This window comes from Herpailurus yagouaroundi, unplaced genomic scaffold (genome assembly GCF_014898765.1).
Source record: "Herpailurus yagouaroundi ecotype Mexico unplaced genomic scaffold, PumYag 198, whole genome shotgun sequence".
Lineage (NCBI taxonomy): Eukaryota > Metazoa > Chordata > Mammalia > Carnivora > Felidae > Herpailurus > Herpailurus yagouaroundi.
In genome coordinates, this window is record NW_024412429.1 from 19,500,066 (window position 1) to 19,521,599 (window position 21,534).

At 35.4% G+C, this 21,534-nt stretch overlaps 1 protein-coding gene, 1 long non-coding RNA gene and 1 other non-coding gene across 3 annotated transcripts in view; all 3 read right to left on the reverse strand.

Moving 5' to 3' along the window:
- The window catches only part of STXBP5 (syntaxin binding protein 5), a 170,574-nt gene that overhangs the window by 27,754 nt on the left and 121,286 nt on the right, over positions 1–21,534 (reverse strand). Inside the window, exons 22-25 of the mRNA XM_040448625.1 lie at positions 12,637–12,687; positions 7,033–7,272; positions 5,224–5,593; positions 4,099–4,264 (exon numbers count right to left, since the gene is read on the reverse strand). Of these exons, the coding sequence (XP_040304559.1) occupies positions 4,099–4,264; positions 5,224–5,593; positions 7,033–7,272; positions 12,637–12,687 (827 nt within the window). The remainder of the gene's footprint in view (positions 1–4,098; positions 4,265–5,223; positions 5,594–7,032; positions 7,273–12,636; positions 12,688–21,534) is intronic.
- LOC121013341 (uncharacterized) lies at positions 15,376–20,844 on the reverse strand. Its single transcript, XR_005782645.1, has 2 exons — positions 20,106–20,844; positions 15,376–19,996 (listed from the first exon to the last, which is right to left on the reverse strand). It is a non-coding gene; the product is annotated as an uncharacterized LOC121013341 (long non-coding RNA).
- Positions 16,369–16,477, reverse strand: LOC121013510 (U6 spliceosomal RNA). Its single transcript, XR_005782748.1, has one exon. It is a non-coding gene; the product is annotated as a U6 spliceosomal RNA (small nuclear RNA).

Consider the following 21,534-nt stretch of genomic DNA (forward strand, 5'->3'; position numbering starts at 1 on the left):
AGTTTAAATACTCAGTTGCTTTGGGGCACCTGGGTGGCTCAGTCGATTAAGTGTGTGACTTCGGCTCAGGTCATGATCTCATGGTTTGTGGGTTTGAGCCCGGCGTCGGGCTCTGTGCTGACTGCTTGCTCAAAGCCTGGAGGTTGCTTCGGATTCTGTGTCTCCTTCTCTCTTTTCCCCTCCCCTGCTCGCGTGCTTACTCTGTCTCTCAAAAATAAATAAATGTAAAAAAAAAAAAAAATTAAACACTCAGTTGTTTTTTCTACTGCTATGTTTTCAAGTTACTTAATCTTTTCTTCTGCATTGTCTAACCTGTTGTTAATCCCAACCAGTATATTTTTTCATCTCAAAAACTACAGTTTTCATCTCTAGAAGATTGATTTTGTCTTCTGTACCTTCCATGTTTCCACTTAACTTTTTGAATATGTGAAATATTATAACTGGTTTGATGCCCTTCTGTACTAATTCTAATGTTTGTGTCAGTTCTGGTTTGGTTTCTTTTAAAGATTGATTCTTCTCATGGATATTTTCTTATTGATTTGACTGGATGCCAGACCTTTTGATTTTTATCTTGTTAAGTACTAGATATCTTTCATTTCTCTAAGTCATCTTCAGCTTCATTCTGGGATACTAGGAAACATTTCGATCCTTTTGGGTTTTCCTTTTATGATTTGTTAGGCAGGTCTCAAGCAGTGATTATTTTAAGGCTAATTATTCTTCAAATAATGAGCCTGGACCACCCTGAGTACTCTACCTAATTGCTCACTGAAGTAGTCTGAATATAACGGCCATCTAAAATATCAGGTTCTAATCCTAGGGGCACCGCGGTGGCTGAGTAGGTTAAGTGTCTGACTTCGGCTCAGGTCAAGATCTCTCGGTTTGTGAGCTCAAGCCCCATGTTGGGCTCTGTCCTGACAACTCAGAACCTGGAGCCTGTTTCAAATTCTGTGTGTGTGTCTCTCTCTCTGCCCCTCACCTGCTAGCATGCTATGTCTCTCTCTCTCAAAAAATAAAATAAACATTAAACAAAATTAAAAAAATAAAAAAGAGTCCGACACTCAAAAGAAAAATGACCCTCTCTACACCTTGATGTTGGCTTAGTGAAAATTATTTCAGATTTCTGACTTCCCAAAGTGTGAGAGAATAAATTTATGTTGTTTTTGGCCACCAAGTTTGTGGTGATTTGTTATAGCAGCTCCGGGAAACTAACACATTCATGAATTATAAACTTTTATAGCTTGGCTGTTGAGAACGGACACTTGTTTCTGGCCCTGGGACCAGGCACAATTCCCTCTAATTCTCCCCTCCTTTCAGATGGTTCTTTCCCAGGCCGGAGAGTTTATCCACGTGCATGTGCTCGATAATACTCTACTGAGTACTCTCAGTGGACCAGGGTTCTCTCTATATACAGCTCTCTCCTCTCTGGTACTGTCTTCTAAGAACTCTTAACTTACTTGGTCTTCCCAGACTCTTGGTTCTGTCTCCTCTACATGGGAAGTTGTTCAGACTCCACCTCAGTACCTTCCCTCTATGCCATGCTCTGAAACCTCTATCAAGGCATTAAAGCTGGAGCACTTCTTTGTTTCTTGTTTCTCGCGGATTACTTTCCTCCACTGCTTAATGCCCAGGATTGTGAAAACTGTTGTTTCGTGTTTATGTCTGCTCTTTTTGGGTGGCTTTAGGCAGGAGGGTTATTACTCTGGTCCCTATTATTCCCTGTGGGCTGGAAACTCCATTAATGTTTGTAGGCATCTTCTTTATTTTTTTGGTTAAAGCAAAATGAATGCACAATGTATTAGGGCATTCTGGAAACCAAGGATTAGTGTTTATAAAGTTCATGGTATTTAAATCAGACTTTTACCAAAGCATTATTTTTAAGCACTGAAAACACAGAAGTAAATAAAATGTCAATAATGTCCAAAGAGAACATTCTATCACAAACTGCTTAGAGTTCATTTATTTCATTTATATCATGAAGGCAGACAGCAGATAGTTATTAAAATAAATTGAGTGTACTACTAAATGACCATTTCATTAAAAAGTAAATGGGTAAAGTTTACTGCAGCTGTTACTGATTTTTACTGAAATAAAACACTGACCAAAGAATAGATTTGATTCCCAAAAAGTGATGAAGTCTAAAATTTTGAATAGTTGAATTAAGGCCACACTTCAGATGAAAATGAATTAGGAATATATGCAATTGTCCATTGAATTAATATTGTACTTAATACTGTAACAATTTTACTAGTGAAAGAAAACTAAAGAAAAATTTTACCTATCCCAGGAAAAGCAAGAGTTTAGTTCAGAAACCGAGAAATCTTTATAAAAACAACTCCACCCAAATGTGAATGGAAATTTATATCTAAAATGTCATATATGTAATTCTATTTCACTCTCAAGGTTTATAATATCATTAGAAGGACATTTCCAGGACAGTCTAGCTTACTGAAAAATACTAACATCTGACAGCACCAACTCTTTATCAAGCACGATGCTAAGCCCTTTATGTGCACTGTCTTCTTTAACTCACCCCATATTCTTTGTAATCCTATTAAAAATTTTTTTGATGTTTTATTTATTTTTGAGACAGAGAGAGACAGAACATGAGCCCCTAGGGGAGGGGCAGAGAGAGAGGGAGACACAGAATCCGAAGCAGGCTTCAGGCTCTGAGCTGTCGGCACAGAGCCCGACATGGGGCGTGAACTCACAAACCGCGAGATCATGACCTGAGCCGAAGTCACACGCTTCACCAACTGAGCCATCCAGGCGCCCCTGTAATCCTATTTTTAAAGATGATGAGGCTTAGAGGCAGTAAGTAACCTGTCCAAGGTCATATAATTGTGTAATTATTATCAAGAATGGGACTTAAATTCAGTCTTGACTCTAAAGCTCATATTCGAAAAAAGCCACAAATTTAAACTTACAAATAAATAAAACAGGGCTAATTAATTGTAAAATCTTACATTATAAAGTTCCCTTAAAAAGAAAAGTTCCCTTATATAAGGGTTTCCTCTAAATATCAAATAATATTTTAGCTCAGTATTTCAATAGCATTTTTATTTTAAAATGTGAAACTAGATGGATCATTTTTAAAAATGTTTATTTTGAGAGAGTGCACCCATGAGTGTGCACAAATAGGGGAGGGACAGACAGAGAGGGAGAGAGAGAGAATCCCAAAAAAGGCTCTGTGCTGTCAGCGCAGAGCCAGATGTGGGGCTCAGTCTCATGAACAACGACGTCATGACCTGAGCTGAAATCACATGTTGGACACTTAACCATCTAAGCCCCCCAGGCGCCTCTAGACTGGTCATTTCTAATATACAGTTGACCCCTGAACAGTGTGAAGGATCAACTGCCAACTGCCACGTACAGTCAAAAATCCACGTAAAACTTTTGAATCCCCCAAAACTTTGCTAATAGTGTACTATGGACCAGAAGTTTTACTGACAACATCAACAGTGGGTTAGCACATATTTTACGTATTATATTACATACTATATCCTTAGACTGAAGTAAGCTAGAGGAAAGAAAATGTTAAAACCATGAGGCAAAGAAAATACATTTGCACTACTATACTGTATTTATCGAAAAAATCTGTGTATTTAAGTGGACCTGTGTGGTTCAAACACACCTTGTTCAAGGGTCAACTGTATATGCAAGCACATAAGGCATTTATTTTTTCTTTTACGTATATATATCCTTGTGAATAGAGTATATAAGAAGGGATGACACGATTAGCCATAAAACAGACATAATTATTTTCACATTAACCTACTTCCTTCAAAAAGATTTTCCTGCGTATAATAGATATTTATTATACGTGGAGAGTGTGTATAAAATGTATATAACATTTCATATTTCTTTGCCATCACTGGAGAGAAAAAATACCGATCAATGAGAGAAGTCCCTCTTGTAACAAGAATCTGATGAAGATACTTTATAACAAGTCTCAAAGCATATGGTCTGAAAGTCAGGCTTTGAATTTTCCTATGCAAGTTCATTTGTATACTCCTGAGAGTGTAAGAGATGAACAAAAATAAGGGACCTTACAGAGTATTTCACCTCTGAAGAGATTATAGCGATATTTTTGTTATTTACCTGAAGATTTTCACAGGTCTCTTGACTGTAAGTCAGTCTCTGGATCTCTGTAGGTGAAACAAGATATAATGCTTGTCCATTGTTGGTGAAGCAGAATGTTCTGGCTATCCGCATGTTGGTGAGGGGCAAGTAATACACATCCAGTAGAGGTCTTAAACTAGGCAAACTTGAGAAAAATATTGAAAAGTCATTAATAAGAAACAAGGTAGGTTTTGGAAAACAGTATGGAGGGTCCTCAAAAGGTTAAACTAGAACTACCTTATGATCCAGCAACTGCACAAGTGGGTATTTACCCAAAGAATAGGAGAACACCAATTCAAAGGGATACGTGCACCCCTATGTTTACAGTAGCATTATTTACAGCAGCAAGATATGGAGGCGGCCCATGTGTCTATTGACTGATGAATGGAATAAAGAAGATCCACATCTTCTTCCAAATATTCTACACACACACACACACACACAAATATTATTCAGCCATAAAAAAGAATCAAGACTTGTCATTTGCAAGGACATGGACAGAACTAGAGAGTACAATGCTAAGTGAAATAAGTCAGAGAAAGACAAATACCATATGATTTCACTCTCGTGTGGAATTTAAGAAACAAAACAAACAAGCAATAGGAAAAAATAAGAATGAGAGAGACCAATCAAGAAACAGACTCTTAATTACAGAGAACAAACTGATGGTTACCAGATGGGAGTGGGGTCAGGGGAAGGGTGAAATAGGTGACGGTGATGAAGAAGTACACTAGTCATGAGGAGTATCAGGTAACGTATGGAAGTGTTGAACTACCAGGGTGCACACCTGAAACTAACAGAACACTGTACGTTCACTAACTGGAATTCAAAAAAATAACAGAGTAGGTTTTCGACTTGAACAGAGTATTATAGAAGACAAAAATGGCAGGATCCTGCAAACCTGATGATTTAGTATACTTGAGAGGGAGATAAAATTGATTTGTATTCCTCATAAAGTTGTTCACAATTAAGTGAATAACAATAAATTCTCAGTGTATAAGACCGTAAACAAAAGCGTTTCATTTCAACAGAATATAACTCTGTAATGTTATGTTTTAAGGGTGTATATGCTCTATTTGTGTTTTAGGAAAATGTGTAACTCACCTAAAAGTCATAATATGTCCGTTGGCGCAAAAACAGGCAAGGCAGATACTGTTATTCAATGCTACGATGTCTCCACGAAGCACAAACGAGGTCTCTGTAATGTTTTGCTTGTAAGCGCAGTTCTGAGATGGCAGTGAGATGACTTTTGCTTGCTTTTCAGAACATATCACTGCGTACTGGTTTTCACAAATTTCCTGAGAAGAGGAGGGGGATACGGAGACAGGCCGTCGTTTCTTTGATTTCTCCTTTTCATCTTTTTCTTCAGGAACATTGTGTTCTCTCCAGGATTCATATGCAGGTGGTACTAAGCAGCCTGTGGTATCCAGGAATGCCATTCTCAGGATCGCTCCTTTCAACCTCAGTATAGTACCTAAAATACGTAAGTAACAACTACTTGAATCGCCACAGCAAATGTATTTACTCCAACTCTGACACACAGGAGACACTCAAAAACACACAGAATGGACATGAGACTGGAATTGTACACTGGCTTCCTGAAGGGATTCAATCTTCAAGCATGTAGCTGAATCTGGAAAATGATATCAGAACTACATGCCCCGAACAGACACACGGTATGTCTGGAGCTATGTCTTCTCTCCTATCTGGCAAGTGTACTACCAACTAGTGTGAGAGCAGGCAGGTGACACCTAGAGCTGCATTACTATGGCAGACACCGTGGCCACAAAGTCCTTGAAATGCGGCCTGTCCACACGGTGGCACACTCTGAGAATCAAACACACACGTGCCGGTTCTGAAGACTTAGTACAAAAAAAGTTAAAAGTAAAATACCTTAACAACTTAAAAATACTGATTACATGTTGAAATGATAGCATTTTGGATACATTAGGCTAAAGTGTTATGAAAATTAATTTCATTTTTTAAACGTTTTTAATATGACTACTAGAGTACTTAAAATTCTTTAAGTGGTTTCTCTTTCCAGGTTTTCTTCCTATACAGATATTTGTTGTTTACTAATAAGAAACAAGATTAGTAAGAAGATTATCATTATGGAACCTTTTCTAACAGTGAAGCATATAGAATATACTCAAATATTTATTGAGTTGAATGAGTAAATCAAACTATTTCTTTGGTATTTTACAAATTATCATTAAAATCAAAATTATGTTTTAAATTTCAAGTAATGTTAAAGTCCACTGTATAAACAAGGGATACACTAATGAGCTCAATCATGTTTTTTTCTATCTAAATCAGCATAAATTAGTAATAAAAACCAGGTTTCTCGGTTATTTCCAGGTCTTTCAGATTTCACATACATTTGATGAAATTCAATCTCATTTTCAACATATGAAGATCATAAATATTTTCTTCTTAAAATTTGCTATTAAGTCAGCTTTTCCTAATAGTTCAAAGGAGAAAAATAACCTATTTTAAGAGTTCACATTTAGAGATTAAAAATAGCCAACTGTATGATGTTTTAGAAAATGCTTTTTGCTTTTTCTCCTAACTACGGTACCATCCTTTTGCTTACAGAACACAGTATTTTAAGGTATCCTACAATGCATTAGAAGAACAGGTTTTTTTTGTTTTGTTTTGTTTTGTTTTTCATTTTCTTACATAGTAATCATTATAGACATGATTCTAGACTTAAGGGGAAAAAAAAAAGCAGCAAGACCAGAACGGCTGTATAAATACATGATTTTCTGGAACTTTATTCCATGTATTCTGTCGCTAAAAACACAAGACTAAATTTCTCCACTTAGAATTCTTAGATCAATCCCAAAACGAAGAACAAGGGCTTCTACTAAAAGTCTGATCTTTAACGTAAGTACAGCGTGAAAGCATACATACCACTTGGAGACACAATGACTGGCTGAAGAAGTCTTTGCTCTCCTCCAGGTGGAAGGTTCAGTGCAATGACAAGCACTGTTCCCAGAGTAGTACCAACCCATAAACATGGGGAAGGAGATGAATCTGCCTTTCGAGTAAAAGTTTCACAGAAATGAAGAGCAGAGATGGCTTCTCGGGATTCTTTATCAATGCTGGTTACGCTAGAACTCCGTGATCGGCTGAAGGAATTATCTTTTATATCTGAAATGATTTAAAATGTTGTGAGATTGTCCAAGTTATAAAGTATCCTATTTTTTTATGTGGTATAAATTTGGCCAAAGAGTTAATCTGCAAAAAGACAAAACCTATAGCATGTTTTAATTAATTTAATTAATATTTAATTATTTAATTAGTCTCTTTTAATTAAAAAGAAAAACAATTCACTTCTATGCTAATAATTATTTTCCTTTGCTGAAATATAAAATACAAACAGATAAATTCACACTTCTTAGAAGCGAGCTGGGTGCAGTCCAGTGAATTTGTGGATGTGTGATCTGTACGGGTTTTGGTGCTGTGCTTTGTTGGTATCCTGGTTGTTTTTTGAATCTTGACCCTTACCAGCACCATCTTTTCTCTTGATGCTGTTTCTTCCTTTGGTGATACAGTGTCATGGTTTGGCAGAACTAGAAAAGCATGGTTACTTTCAACTATTTATAGTCGAAATTATAAATCCTGTTCTAGGGAGCAATGCTTAAGATGCGTTTCATTTTGGTTACTCCCTTTCACTTTACCTACATACATCTGGTGGGATGCCAAGTCCTAAGTTATTTTACCCCAGTGTTGTTCCCTTCTTTCCATTACCAATCGACTTCCATCACCCTTCATTCAGGCTTCCATTACCATTCATAGACTACCGCACAATTCCCAAGTAGTCTCCCCACCCTCACTCTTTCACTGCTCTAACATAACTCAATTGAGTTTTACAAGGTACAGTCATAATTCTATCACTTCTATTTAAAAACTCTTCGGTGGCTCCTCTTTATTTGAGCATGCTTAATATTTTACTCAGGTTTTTAAGACTCTCCACAAAATATTTCCAACTCTCCTTGGTGGCCCTATCTTCCAATGCTACCCTGCTTTCAGTACCTTGAGAGAACAAAATGAGTCATTCGTTGTTCTCCAGACCTACCTTGCACTCACCTACTTTAGACTTTTGCTTGTGATTTCTTTCTGACTGGTTCTTGTGTCTCACTCTTTTCTCTACCTATCAAGATCATGCTTATTTGCTATCTCAGGTACTGTCATCTTCATGAAGTTTATCTCGACCCCGAAAATTGTATATGGTTTTTCTCTTTTTTGAATCTCGATAGCTTTTTCTCTCCCATGGCACTAAGAGTACATTTGTTCTGTAGTTCTTTTGGGCTTGTCTTAGGCCTCACTCTCAAGTGACTCTGAGTTTCTTGAGTACAGGTGCTGTGTCATTTTGATGCCCTGTAGGATTTAGCATAGTGTCTGGCATATACTAATATCCAACAAATACTTGCTGAAGACAGATCTGTAGGTGAAGTATCTAAAATGGTATGTGCTGGTGCAACAACTTTGGGATATTAAAACTTCTAGTACTTTCTACTGTTCATATCTAATAAATATTTCCTCCAATCACATAGTTTCAGTGCTATCATGAAAGAAATGACTTCATATGTCATGAAAAATGAAAACACATTCAAGTCTTTTAAAATGTATTTTATTAAATAAAAAACGTATAAATGAATCCTAACTGTACCTCCTCTAAAAGCGTTTGTAATCAAATTTAGATTCATACATTGACAATATTTCCCAAAATGGTAATTATATACAACAGAATTTTGATTATCACTGGCCTCTGAAAATAATAAAGCTACTAGTTATGGCAACAGGATGGGCAATCTCTAACTATAGTTCCTAAACATGTCTCTTTTACCTGTATACCCTGTTTGACACAGTAAAAAAGAACTACTTCTTCCTGTAAATGTAACAACTTTCCATAAGCAAAAGCTCATTACTGGATGAGTGTGGTAATGTTAAATATATAAATTGATTCCAAATGTTAACTCTGAAGTTTTCAAAGTTATTTTAGTAAAATAGTAGAAATTTAATTATTTTATTTAAATTTTAAGTGACTGCTACATCCAATGTGGGGCCCAGACTTATAACTCCGAGATGAAGAGTCACATGCTCTACCAACTGAGCCAGCCAGGTGCCCCAAATAGTAGAAAATTTAAATTTAGTAGATGGCTGATAGATATTAAAGAGGGCACTTGTGATGAGCACTGGGTGTTGAATTTAAGTGATGAATCGGAATTCTACTCATGAAATCAATATTGCACTGTGTGTTAACTAAAATTTAAATAAAAATCAATCAATAAATAAAATATTTAACGAAACATACACATGCAAGGTGATTGGACATATATTTTCAGTTGTGACCTAGTGTAAAGACAGAAATCCATAAAAATTTGATAATATAAGAAAATCTAATATAAATATACATTTGATAAGAAAATTTGATAATATAAATTTCATTATCAATTAATCTGTGTAAAATTTCTTACTGTTATCTACTGTTAAAATTACAATAGGTGATTCACAACATTATCTATACTTCAAATGTTAATTACAGGACAAATAAACAGTGTTTTAATTTAATGGAATAATTTATATTAAATTCATAAGCTCCAACTGCATTTGTATTATGACTTCTCTATAAAAATTAGATCACCAAAGAAACTCTGAAAATGAAATGAATCAGAATCAATATTTAACTTACAAAATCCTTTTTTTCAAGGTTATTTATTTTGAGAGAGAGAAGAGTGCACGGGCACAAGAAAGAGTGGGGAAGGGGCAGACAGAGGAGAGAGGGAGAGGGAGAGGGAGAGAGAGAGAGAGAGAGAGAGAGAGAGAGAATGAATCCCAAGCAGGCCACACATGGTCAGTTCAGAGTCAATACTGGGCTCCAATCCACGAAGTGCAAGATCTTGACCTGAGCCGAAATCAAGAGTTGGATGCTTAACCTACTGAGCCCCCCAGGCATCCCTGAACTTACAAAATTCTATATGTCCAGAACTGTTTGAAAACCAGTTAGAATTTTTAGCAGTTCATGAATTATAATTTATACTACTGTTAAATCACATGTTGTCGATCTTTGTGGCTTGAATCTTAGAAATTGGGCAAGCTAAACAAACGGAATAGAAATTTTATTAAGAGCAGAAATGAAAATAGCTATCGCTAAGCAAGGCCTACCATAGGATACATACTCTCATTAACACTTTACATTTATCATTCTATTGAATCCACTTAACAACTGTGAAAAGTTTTATGACCACAATATAACAAATAATAAAACAGACACTTAGGCTAAATAACTTTCCCAGGATGACAAAGCTAATTAGTAGGAGTCAGGACTTGAGTCATGTCCAAGTCCAAAACTTTCTTAGGCAACTCCATATAAACAAGGGATTAGTCATACCACCAATATACAAAGGGAGGGTTTGGATTATTATTGAGAATTAAAGTTCAGTCTTTAAATACAAAAAATATATTTGAACATGGGGTGTTTCTGGAAGATCTAAACTCAGATAACATTTGTCATTAATGCCATCCAACTGTAGGTGTTACAAGCATGTCACAAAATTATTGCTTTCATGTTACTCTGGATGCTTAGAACATTCTACCTATGTATATTCCCCTCTCCTTCCCACAGAGCTTTATGTAATATTTTATTCCCTCCGTCAAAACATAATGCCAAGAGATGAGTTTGGTCAGGGTAAATTCTAGGACCTAAAACTAATTCACATCAAGGTATAAAAGTCTAATTTTTTCCTCCCCCTCTGGTGGTTGACACTTGAAAAGTAACATCAGAGGTCTAACAATATCACCCATGGTTCCTGAGACTGGGCCATAGAATATAGGATGGTGAAGATATAGTACAAGTGCAATGTTGCACAATTTCCTTATAAGCCAAAGTGAATTCTAGTCACAGAAGGTTCCAGAGCTGCAGGAATAGTCCCACCAGCTTCAGCTGCTTTGGGAACATCTGACAGTTTGAGCCTATCAATAGAGTTGTTGTTTCCCATTGACTCCCCAGCCAATATAAAACAATTACCAGCTAAGAATCTCTAAAAATAGTTTAGCAGCACAATGACACGAAGGGAAGTTACTTAGGTAGCACAGAGACTGTTCCAAGGTATGTAGCAATCAGTTATTGGCTTAGGGCAGTGAAATACATGGGCATGTAAGCTAAAACATGAACTTCATAAAGATGATCTACAAATAAGTATGGAGTATACCTGCTGATTACATTACTTACATAATTTATAAGTGTGAATATTCTTTTTAAAAATAATTATACTCTTTTTATGAATTTTAAAAGTACTTCTACATATGTTGTCTCATATTTTTAAGATACTAGAAGAGACAAAAACATTTTAACTCACAGTATTTAGTGTTAATGAAATTATGGGCCTCTTAGTCTGATGAAAACTGCCTCTCAGATTCACTTGGTTTCAAATTACATCTGTCATTTATATAGTGAAGGGAACTATTCCCTTCTCAAAACATACGTTATCCTACACTCTAGAATTAATTCTGGTTCCCTTAACATCAGTGTTAGTACAGGATTCTACTAAACTGTTTTTCCTTATGTTCAGGAATGGAACCTTGTACTCGGACAACGGAAGATATTATGCCTTCTCACTAATAATCACATGCTCTCTATCAGTACAACTGAGATAAGACTATGACGTGGAAATGCTAAAATTAGAATGGTGAAATGGGCCAATATCTAAGTTTGTATTACTTAAAAAGATAGTCAAGGAATCTAAGGAATAAATAGTGAAAAGATAATGGGTGTGAGCAAATGCAAGGGAGGAAATCTAGTTATTTCTATGACAAAGATGGGTGAAATCATCTTCAGCCAGTCTACTTTTTATTAAAAATAATTGCGATTTCTGAAATTAAAAAAAAGGTGAGTTATTTAAAAAGAAATGTTGCAAGTTTATTTTTATCTTTATTGGAATGTCATTTGTCCCTATTCTGTGATATCAGGGAGCTGTTTTTGAGCTGGTATAAAGCAAAAGGAATGTGTGAATGAATTCATTCTGTTTACCTAGTGCATTAGTTGTAAAGAAAGTGCTATAGAAAAAGGAATACTTCCCAATTTATTATCACCAAAATTAATAATGATTCTTGATACGAGAAATTCAATGTAATACAGAAAACTAATTTACTGTGAAAATGTTGTAAGTTTATAAAGTTCAAGTAAGTTTTCAGATAGTTAAATGGGACATAATAACTTTTAATAGAACTTAATCTGAAATTGCACAAATTTCAATCTTATACTAAATTTTGTTTAGAATAAAGTATGAGAACTGAGAAAATATATTATTTTGGTTTGCTTGAAATTATAATCTTTTATAATTTACAGATGACATTCTAGAGGCTATTAATCCTTAAACTTCTTACTCCTTTTAAACTTGATTTCTGATAAAAATCTAGTCTATCATAATTTTAAATCTTCTGATTTCCTGGTCTTCCCCTTGAAGGGAGTTTAACTACTGTGGATTTTATTCATTTATTTATTTTACTTACCTAAGTCAGGCTTTAGGTCAGTAGGCAAGCTTAACTTCCTTGACATCTTTGCTGAAAAATAAAACGCATTTTTAAAGTTCTGAAGAGTATATGATTCATATTTATTAATACCAACTGCTCTTCCAGATAGAAGTGAATACTTTTATTACTACATCTAGATGCTAAGATAATTAAAATATGATTAATAATATTATGGGTGGAAAGTAAATCTTATTTTCAATTTTTTAAGAAGTTTGTACTTACTTGGTACACTATCTTTGTGTGCGTGAAGCTCTTACTTCAAGAAAGCTTTTTAAATTCTAACTGTTAATTATTTCTCAGGCTCACAGGAAAGGGTTAGGCTTTTCTAAGAGAAGCAAAGTCATTTCTTAGTAGGAAGATGCAGATAAGGACAACAGAGGCAGAAGACTGAGTTTGGGTAATCGATATAATAAAACCTTTCCAGCTCATCTTCATAGCCACTGAGCTCATTATTTTTTAAGTTAATCTTTAGAACATAGGACAACCTCTATCTAAGATTAAATTTAAGTGTTTGACTATAAAACTATCTGGGTTCACCTATTCTGGATATACATTAACACCGCTATTTACATGTCAGTGAAAGACGAAAGTCATGCTCAATCTAAAATTATGGTATTTACAAAAATATAAACTCTGTGTATGTCAATTTCTAATTTAGCATCAGAATAATAAAAAAGCCTATTATAAACTTACTGGAATTCACTTTCCATCCTCAAAGTCAGTTATTGCCTTAATCTAGGAAGTGACTTAAAGTTAGGAGTTCTTTATATCTATTGTGTTAGTGGCAATGCATGCATAACAGAATAGTGCTTCCTATGTAAAATACCGAAAAAGCACTTGTTAATACATGAATGCATATATTGGGTTAAATTTTGGGCCGTTAAGAGATACTTAAAGCACAGACCCTGCTAGTCCATAAGGGCGCCATGTAAACAAAGAGAAATCCAGTCATAGTATATAACTTCCACATCTAAAAAAATGACAAATCCAGTATTAGGCAAGAGGCATTAGGCAAACTGGGAAGGGGTGGGGGAAATCAAGTTTTCATTTCCAAGTTTCATTAATCATCATCTTTTAAAAAATAAAAATGAGTCAAATATAAAATCAGTCCTATCCCATTTTCACCCAGATGTAATCAATGTCAGTTAAAAGATAAAATTTACTACAAAACTAGCCAGTGAAACCTACAGTTAGTTGATTTTATATAAATGGTTGCTGTTGTATTTAATATCCAATTCCCTAAAATTAGAAGATATTATACTCCCAAAACCATCTTCTAGAATATAGTATTAATACTTTCAAAAGAATTCAAAGGTTTTCACCAAATATCATAGGTACAATGTATATAGACTGATAAATAACATCTGTATAATAAACATGTTATCTGAAGTATTCAAAAAATCAGTCTGGTAGAGTATAAAGATATGACTCGGATGATGCCGATGCCTCTCTAGACTCCACTACTCTACTCTGACCCAGTTATTCTTTCAGGCCAGTGCTTATCCAAAACTTGAATGTACACACCAATCACCTGGCAAACTTGTTAAATCAGATTCGGATTCTATACTCTTGGACTAGGGCCTGAGATCTTACACTTCCAGCAAGTTCCCAGGAAATGCCAATGCTTCTGGTCTATGAACCACACTTTGAGGAACCAGATCCCTAGACCAAAAGAAACTTCAGGAGAGGAACCAAAACTAATTGAGCAAACCCAGTATGCATATATATGTGTTAGTTCACTGTAAACATCCCCAGGACAAGCTTCAATACTTAGTTTGTAAAATGTAGTGGTTAGGACTTGATTAAGCATCAGATCAAACCTGAGATGGAAGCCACTTCATCCAACTACCAAGTGTGTGTGACCTTAGGCCGATTACTTTGCCTCTCTAAACCTGAAATTTCCTCATTTGTTAAAAAAGGATAGATAATAATGCCAATTTCATAGCTGTGAAGATTATACAAGATGATGTAAGCAAAGCGCTGTGCGTGACACCTGACACACAATACGGATTTGATAAATGCTGGTTATTAATAATAAACAAATGCAATGATTTCTAAATAAATTGTAAAATGCTATCCTAATGGGCTACTAATATACTTGTAAACTACCCAACATTCCTTTAGTCTAATTCTGTGATAATGTTCCGAGTAACTAAAACAACAAAATGGAAAAAAACAAAACAAAACAAAACAAACAAAAAAAACACTTTAGGACATAAGTATGGAACAGTAATGCACCACTGAACTTCAACATCTTTTAAGTTTGTTTCAAAAACTAAATTCAATATATAGCTAAGCATAACAAAGATAAAGGACTTGAATAATTTACAAGCTATATCATTCGTCCTCATTAAATTAAAATGTATTAAGTAACTTTTGTCAATTAGAAATGTATCTGTTGAAGTTTTCACTCAATAACCATATACATATTTCTGCCAAAAAATTTCACTAGCATGAAATTTCTTTCTGAATTTCTTAAGTGTATGTTTTCAATCTCCCTCAGGATTTTCTACTAGAAATCCTTTTATGTAAAATTCTCAAATATTTAAAAACTTAAGTTACTCTTTCCCATAAAATACAATATTTTTTTGTCTAGCATTAATTTATCATGTAAAAAAAAATCTCTGAATATAACTAACCAACTTTCAAATAAATCTTCCGTTGGTCTAACTTTGACATTTTATTGAGGTTAGAACCACACAATAATGACAAGGCAGCTTTTTTTTTTTTTTTACTGTAGTAACTTTACTATAAATGTCACAAAATGATTTAATTATAGTGTCTAATATTTCCTCCTAAAACACTTTGCAACTGGAGACCCACAACCTGACCACAAACTCAATCATAGTTTTCAAAGACAGGTATTTAAGCCACACTACTGTAACATTTTGGTACAATTTTAAGCAAGCCCCTTGAACAAACAACTTGAAATAACAAATGTTAAAAGATTAACTTTGCTATTTTGTTAATTCCACTTACCAATTAATATTATAAAAAAAAAGATACAGAACTAATAATTGTAACGAATAGAATAGAGAAACATTTTTGTTACAGGTAAGAGGTGGGAACAAGGGCCGAGGGATACTTACTTATTAACCTATTAAATATTTATTGGGCACACGCCAGCTATGTGCCAGAAGGCAGGGATTTCCTGCCCTCCAAGAGTTCACAGTCCATTCGAGGTATGAAATAAGTCCAGTGCAATGTAGCAAGTATTAAGAGAAGCAAGCACGAGGTGCTAACTAGAGTACATTGAATTTATAACTATCTTATTACTCTGGAATACTTATCTAAGACCATAGGATATGAGGATAAAGCCAGCAAGGAGTAGACTTTGTACATTTTCACAAAACTATTTGTTCCCCACCTTTTTGTTGGCGGTATTTTTGTTATGTAAAATTTACATACAAATGAATAGATCTTAAATATATATTGAGTTTTGACAATGTACACACCTACATAACTCAAATCCTTAACAAGATATAGAAATTCATCATGATCCAAGAAAGACCGTGCATATTCTTCCCAATCAATTCCTGTCCTTGTCCCTAGAAATAACCATTGCTCTGACGTGTTTTCCCCACCACTGATCAGTTTTGCCTAGTCTAGAATTTCATATGCATGATATCATGGCATAAACTCTCGTGTAAGTCATCTTTCACTTGGGACAATGTTTTTTTATCTTTCCCCAAAATATTCTATTATTATTTTTTAAAACATGGAAGCTTCATAAATTTGTGTGTCATCCCTGTGCAGGGGGCCGTGCTTATCTTCTCTGTGTTGCTCCAATTTTAGTAACATGTGGTGCTAAAGTGAGCACCTTCCCAAAATATTTTAAAGGTTACATTCTTTCTTCCATGTTTATAATTAGAATTTTTAGATGAAAAAGTCTCAATTAATAGATTCACAGGCATTATCAGATTAATCTCTTCTAACTGTCCCCCTATACACACGGATCTAATTTTTTAAGGTTTGAATTATGTGTTCTTTACAGAAATTTTGGAAAATATACAAACAGAAAAATAAGGCCATCATGAATTCCCACAATCAAGAGACAAAATTTTCCATATTTCCTGCCACTTAATATAAATTTTTATTTAGTATACAAATCTGTATCTTGCTTTTTTCCTCACTATTAAAAAAAGCATTTCCTTACATCAGTTGTTAGTATATTTTAATGGTTGCATATTTACTTATATGAACACTTACTCAACAATAAGGTATTTTCCAATACATATGGCAAAAATGTACAAAAATATTTGCACATATTTTGATTATTTCCTTAGAAGAGAGTTCCATAAAGGACAATCATTTCTAGTACAACTGTCTCCACATCCCAAGGTCTTCTAAAGTATGTCTTTAAGTAGCAGCTTTTTTTTTTAAGTTTAAAAGAAAGGCATATAAACATAATCTTTTACAAACTTGTTAAAAAACATGAATCAGAGAAAATCCCAATTCACAACTCTACCTCCTCAAAACTCAAGTTGCTCCATTTTCTTACAGCTTTGCATGTAGCTACATAGCTAAGAAATCTAAAGCCAGATTATCGCCTACCTTTTAATGTAACTTGTCTATCTTTTGGCAAGGGGAAGAGCAAAAGGAGGGGGAAGGGATTTAAATCTTCAGCATTGCACACTGTGTTTGTATTTGTCATCAGGTTCCATAGCCTTTCTTCTACAGTCTCTATCCAGTGATACTGAACTCATCCAGGTAATTTTATGCATCAGATATCGAACTTTACAGTACTAGACTTCATTTTATTCATTATAAAGTTGTTATTTTCTCTGCTGATATTCTCTCTGTTCACTCTTTATGGACATTTTTTTTCTTCTCAATATTAAAACATACTTTAGCAGCTGCTTTAAAAATCCATAGCTGCTAATTTGTGCATCTAGTTCATCTTGAAGTCTGTTTCTAATTTCTTCTTTGCTTTCTTTCTTCCTTCCTTTCTTTCTCTCTCTCTCTCTCTCTCTTTCTTTCTTTCTTTCTTTCTTTCCATTTTTGAGAGAGCAGGGGAGGGACAGAGACAGAGAGGGCAAGAGAGAATCCAAAGGCTCCATGCTGTCAGAGCGGAGGTCTTGTAGGGCTTGAATGCATGAAACATGAGATCATCACCTGAGCCAAAATCAAGAGTCAGGTGTGCAACTAACAGAGCCACCCAGATGCCCCAACTTCTTTATTATGGGTCACAATTTCCTACTTTTGACTTTGAATCTTTATTTCACATGCCCAGGAACTTCTCATTGATTGAATGCTGGACAGAGTGGATAATATGTTGAAGGGAGTCTGTATTGTGTCATCCATCTTCACAGGTGGTGAGCTTTGCTCTACACCTTGCCATTAAACTACTGGAGAATCCTTTGGTTTGATCAGGCTTCACTTTATTCTTTGTTAGAGCAGGTCTATTTCAGTTTGAACTTAGTTCTAGGATATGGCTTTTATGCTAAGAAGTGATCCTTACTCTTATGGAGGGCCTTGTCGGGATATCAAGAGAATCACCAAGGTGCTCAGCAGGGTCTAATGTCAACAACTCCCAGAACTGGGTGACTGCCGGTATCCCTGTCAGCTCTCAGCCTTAGAGCAGGTGGCTGGTGCTAGGCCTTGTGACGTACGGTCTAGCTCAGGTACAGTGTTAGCCTGGAGCTGAACTGGAGGTGAACCCGCACACAGACCTCTAGGAGTCTCCCTCTGTGCGGTTCCTTCCTCTCTAGCACACTAACTCACACACTGCAGCCATGTTAGCAGCCCAGAACTCTAACCTCTGCCTCCCTAGCTGGATGGGACTGCACCTTAGCCTGAATTCTACCCACCCTGCACTGCAACAGGCAAGTGTTCCACGGCAGAAACCTGGAGAGGTTGTGGGGCTTGCTTCATACTTCCCCTTCTTTCAAGGGTGGCAGCCCTACGCTGCCTATTGCTCAACGCCTAGAAAGAAGAGCTCATCATCCAGTCTGACTAGCTTTACAGTTGTGGAAGGCGAAGTCCCAAACCTAAGGTCTAATGTTGAAATTTAGGCCAAATGTTTTTATCTTTGAATTTTTGTGACTTCCGGGAAATATACTTGTTTTCAGGTCTGTTTAGTCAACCTCCTTGATGGCAGGTCCACAAGCAGCAGATCCAATCCGAAGAACCTCTAGTCAGGCCACCCGGCCGACACTCTGTACCCTGGGATCATTCTGTGGATGAAGCAGTCACAGACTATCTAGGATTTTTTGATGATCACATTTTTACTTCTCAGGGGTCTCAGAAGCACTTGCCAACCCAGTTACCTTGTCAGCTGATTTCACTGCGTGTATACAGAAACTTCCACGCATGCTTTGAAGTTACTGAACTTCCATCGCAGCTTTCAAACTGAAGACATAATTTGAATGAGTTCTTGGAAGACAAGTTGTCTGCTCCTCTCATGTTCAACTGTGCATTCTTCAACTTTTGCTCTTTATACCCAATATCTTCCTTGCTTTGAAATCTTTTGTCACTGGAGAGTATAAACCAGATCTCTTTTTCTATACTTTTGTCCACAGAAGAAATGATAGGAATGACAATAAAGTTTCTTCAATCTGAAGAAAACTGGTATCAGAGCTGTGTCTTGGCAGGCTATAAACCTGAGTCTCTGCTCTCCTATGAGTGGAAACCACTCTTTTCAAGCAAAATGTTGAAATGTATGCAAATTAAATAAAAAAACCCCGTAACAATAAAGAAACTAAAACTCAACTTATAGGATATGGCAAAGAAGCCAAGGGAAAAAGGAGGACCAAGAAGTAGAGATTCTCACCACTTATCACACATTATTTTAATAGCCAACAGACCTAATAATATCAATGTCTATCTCCCATGTTGAAATCTAAATTCCATGAGTCTGGAAATAAAATCTATCTTGCAAAATACTGTCTCTGTGTATAGCACTTAATGTTTGGTCAATGAACATGGTGATGAATGAGTAAATAAATGAATAAACAAACTGTCACTGGAATTTTACTTCTACAGAAAGCAGCAGAATTTTCTCACAAATGAAATAAAGAGAAAAAGAGCGCAAATTAAATACGGGCCTATTCATCAAAAAGATGACGTTTGAAATTATTTCACTAATTTAACTTTAGCTTGGACTGATTTTATGTTATGAACCAAACAGGAAGTTACTTCTAGAAGATCATTTTACATTCTTCCAATGTAAGGAAAAGACAGTTCTATGGAGAAAGAAATGCATACACAGGAAATACTGACAGAGAAAAGACAAACAGACTTTGCTGAGATTTTATTATGAAGTTTGACAGAAAATACATTCGGAAACAAAATGAAAACCCAATACACACTATGCCATACTCTTCAGATTTTAGTCATCCTGAAAAAGAAAAAGAACTCATTAGAAAAACTCAGACATGTATAATAGTTTCAAAGTACCTAACTGTAAACAATTTAGTTCTTCACAAACTGAGGAAGAGTAATCTTACCTGCACACTTGACTCGTCTTTCATCTTCTCTTTCAAGATGAGCTTCTCGTCTTCTAAAAGCCACATGAGGGATTAACTATAAAGATGAACTTCTACAGAAGTAACAGCCACACATTTGAGATTCAATATTGGGGAATATAATGTAGAACTATCAGTACTAATTTGAGTTTTATCATGAATTAGAATAACTTTGTAACTTAAAATTCTACTTCATTAAGTTGGTGCATACCTTCGTATTCACATGGCAAACTCCAAATGGGCCTCTGAGAATTTATTTTTCAATGTAAATATAAAAGAATTCGGAAAATAGCACAAGAAAAAGAGGCCAGAAAGCATACGAGTGAAGACACGCTATAGGTAAAACAAGAGTTCAAGAGACCTGGATTCTGGTCCTGACTAGGTCATTACTATGGGACATGACTTTGGATATGCAACTTAACTTCTTTGAGGCCCAATCTCTCTTCTTGAAAAATAAGGGAGCTTGAGCAGATTCAAAATTATAGAATTTAATGAGTTAGTGATTTAGAATATAATGATTATGAATCCATTTAAGTTGGCTTAGAACACTTTTAAAGAAGGAATCACTGGGACTCATGTAAAAGAGAACTAATGAAAACAATACTTGGACTAATGATCATTATTTTCATTGATCAATTGACTTCAAAAATTAGTTTTTGCTAAAAAAGAAAATCACTCAGGGGCGCCTGGGTGGCTCAGTCGGTTGAGCGTCCGACTTCGGCTCAGGGCGTGATCTCGCGGTCCGTGAGTTCGAGCCCCGCATCGGGCTCTGTGCTAACCACTCAGAGCCTGGAGCCTGTTTCGGATTCTGTGTCTCCCTCTCTCTGACCCTCCCCCGTTCATGCTCTGTCTCTCTCTGTCTCAAAAATAAATAAACATTAAAAAAAAAAAAAAAGAAAATCATTCATTACCCAAAAAACTGCTAACCTAGAATCCGAGAGATTAAAAAGAGGTACAATCCTCCCTAGGTTAACAAATACAACCTGAAAAATATCTATAGTGTCTGGAACGGTGCTCATTAAATGGAGCTTTGATTTCTATCTGTTTTGGCACAGCACTCATTAAGTCACTACACTTTTGTATCTTTATATTTTAATCTCTAGTTATTATTTCCCCCTCACAGTTTCATGTAATCATTCCTTCTGTATGAAAATTAGTAATAATAGGGAACATGGACAGGATCCAGCTAGAAATCTATCTTTCACAATGAAAGAGAATCATAATGAAATAGAACTAATAATCTTTAGAAAAGGTTGATCATGTAGTTTCAAAATCTACCAAACAATGCTAGCATCTGGACCATATTTTATTCATAAGGTACCACGAAAAATTTGATTAACACTTTAACAAAGACATACATTTTAGGACTTTTTATACAAACGTAAGATAACAAAAAGTTTTACAGAATTTT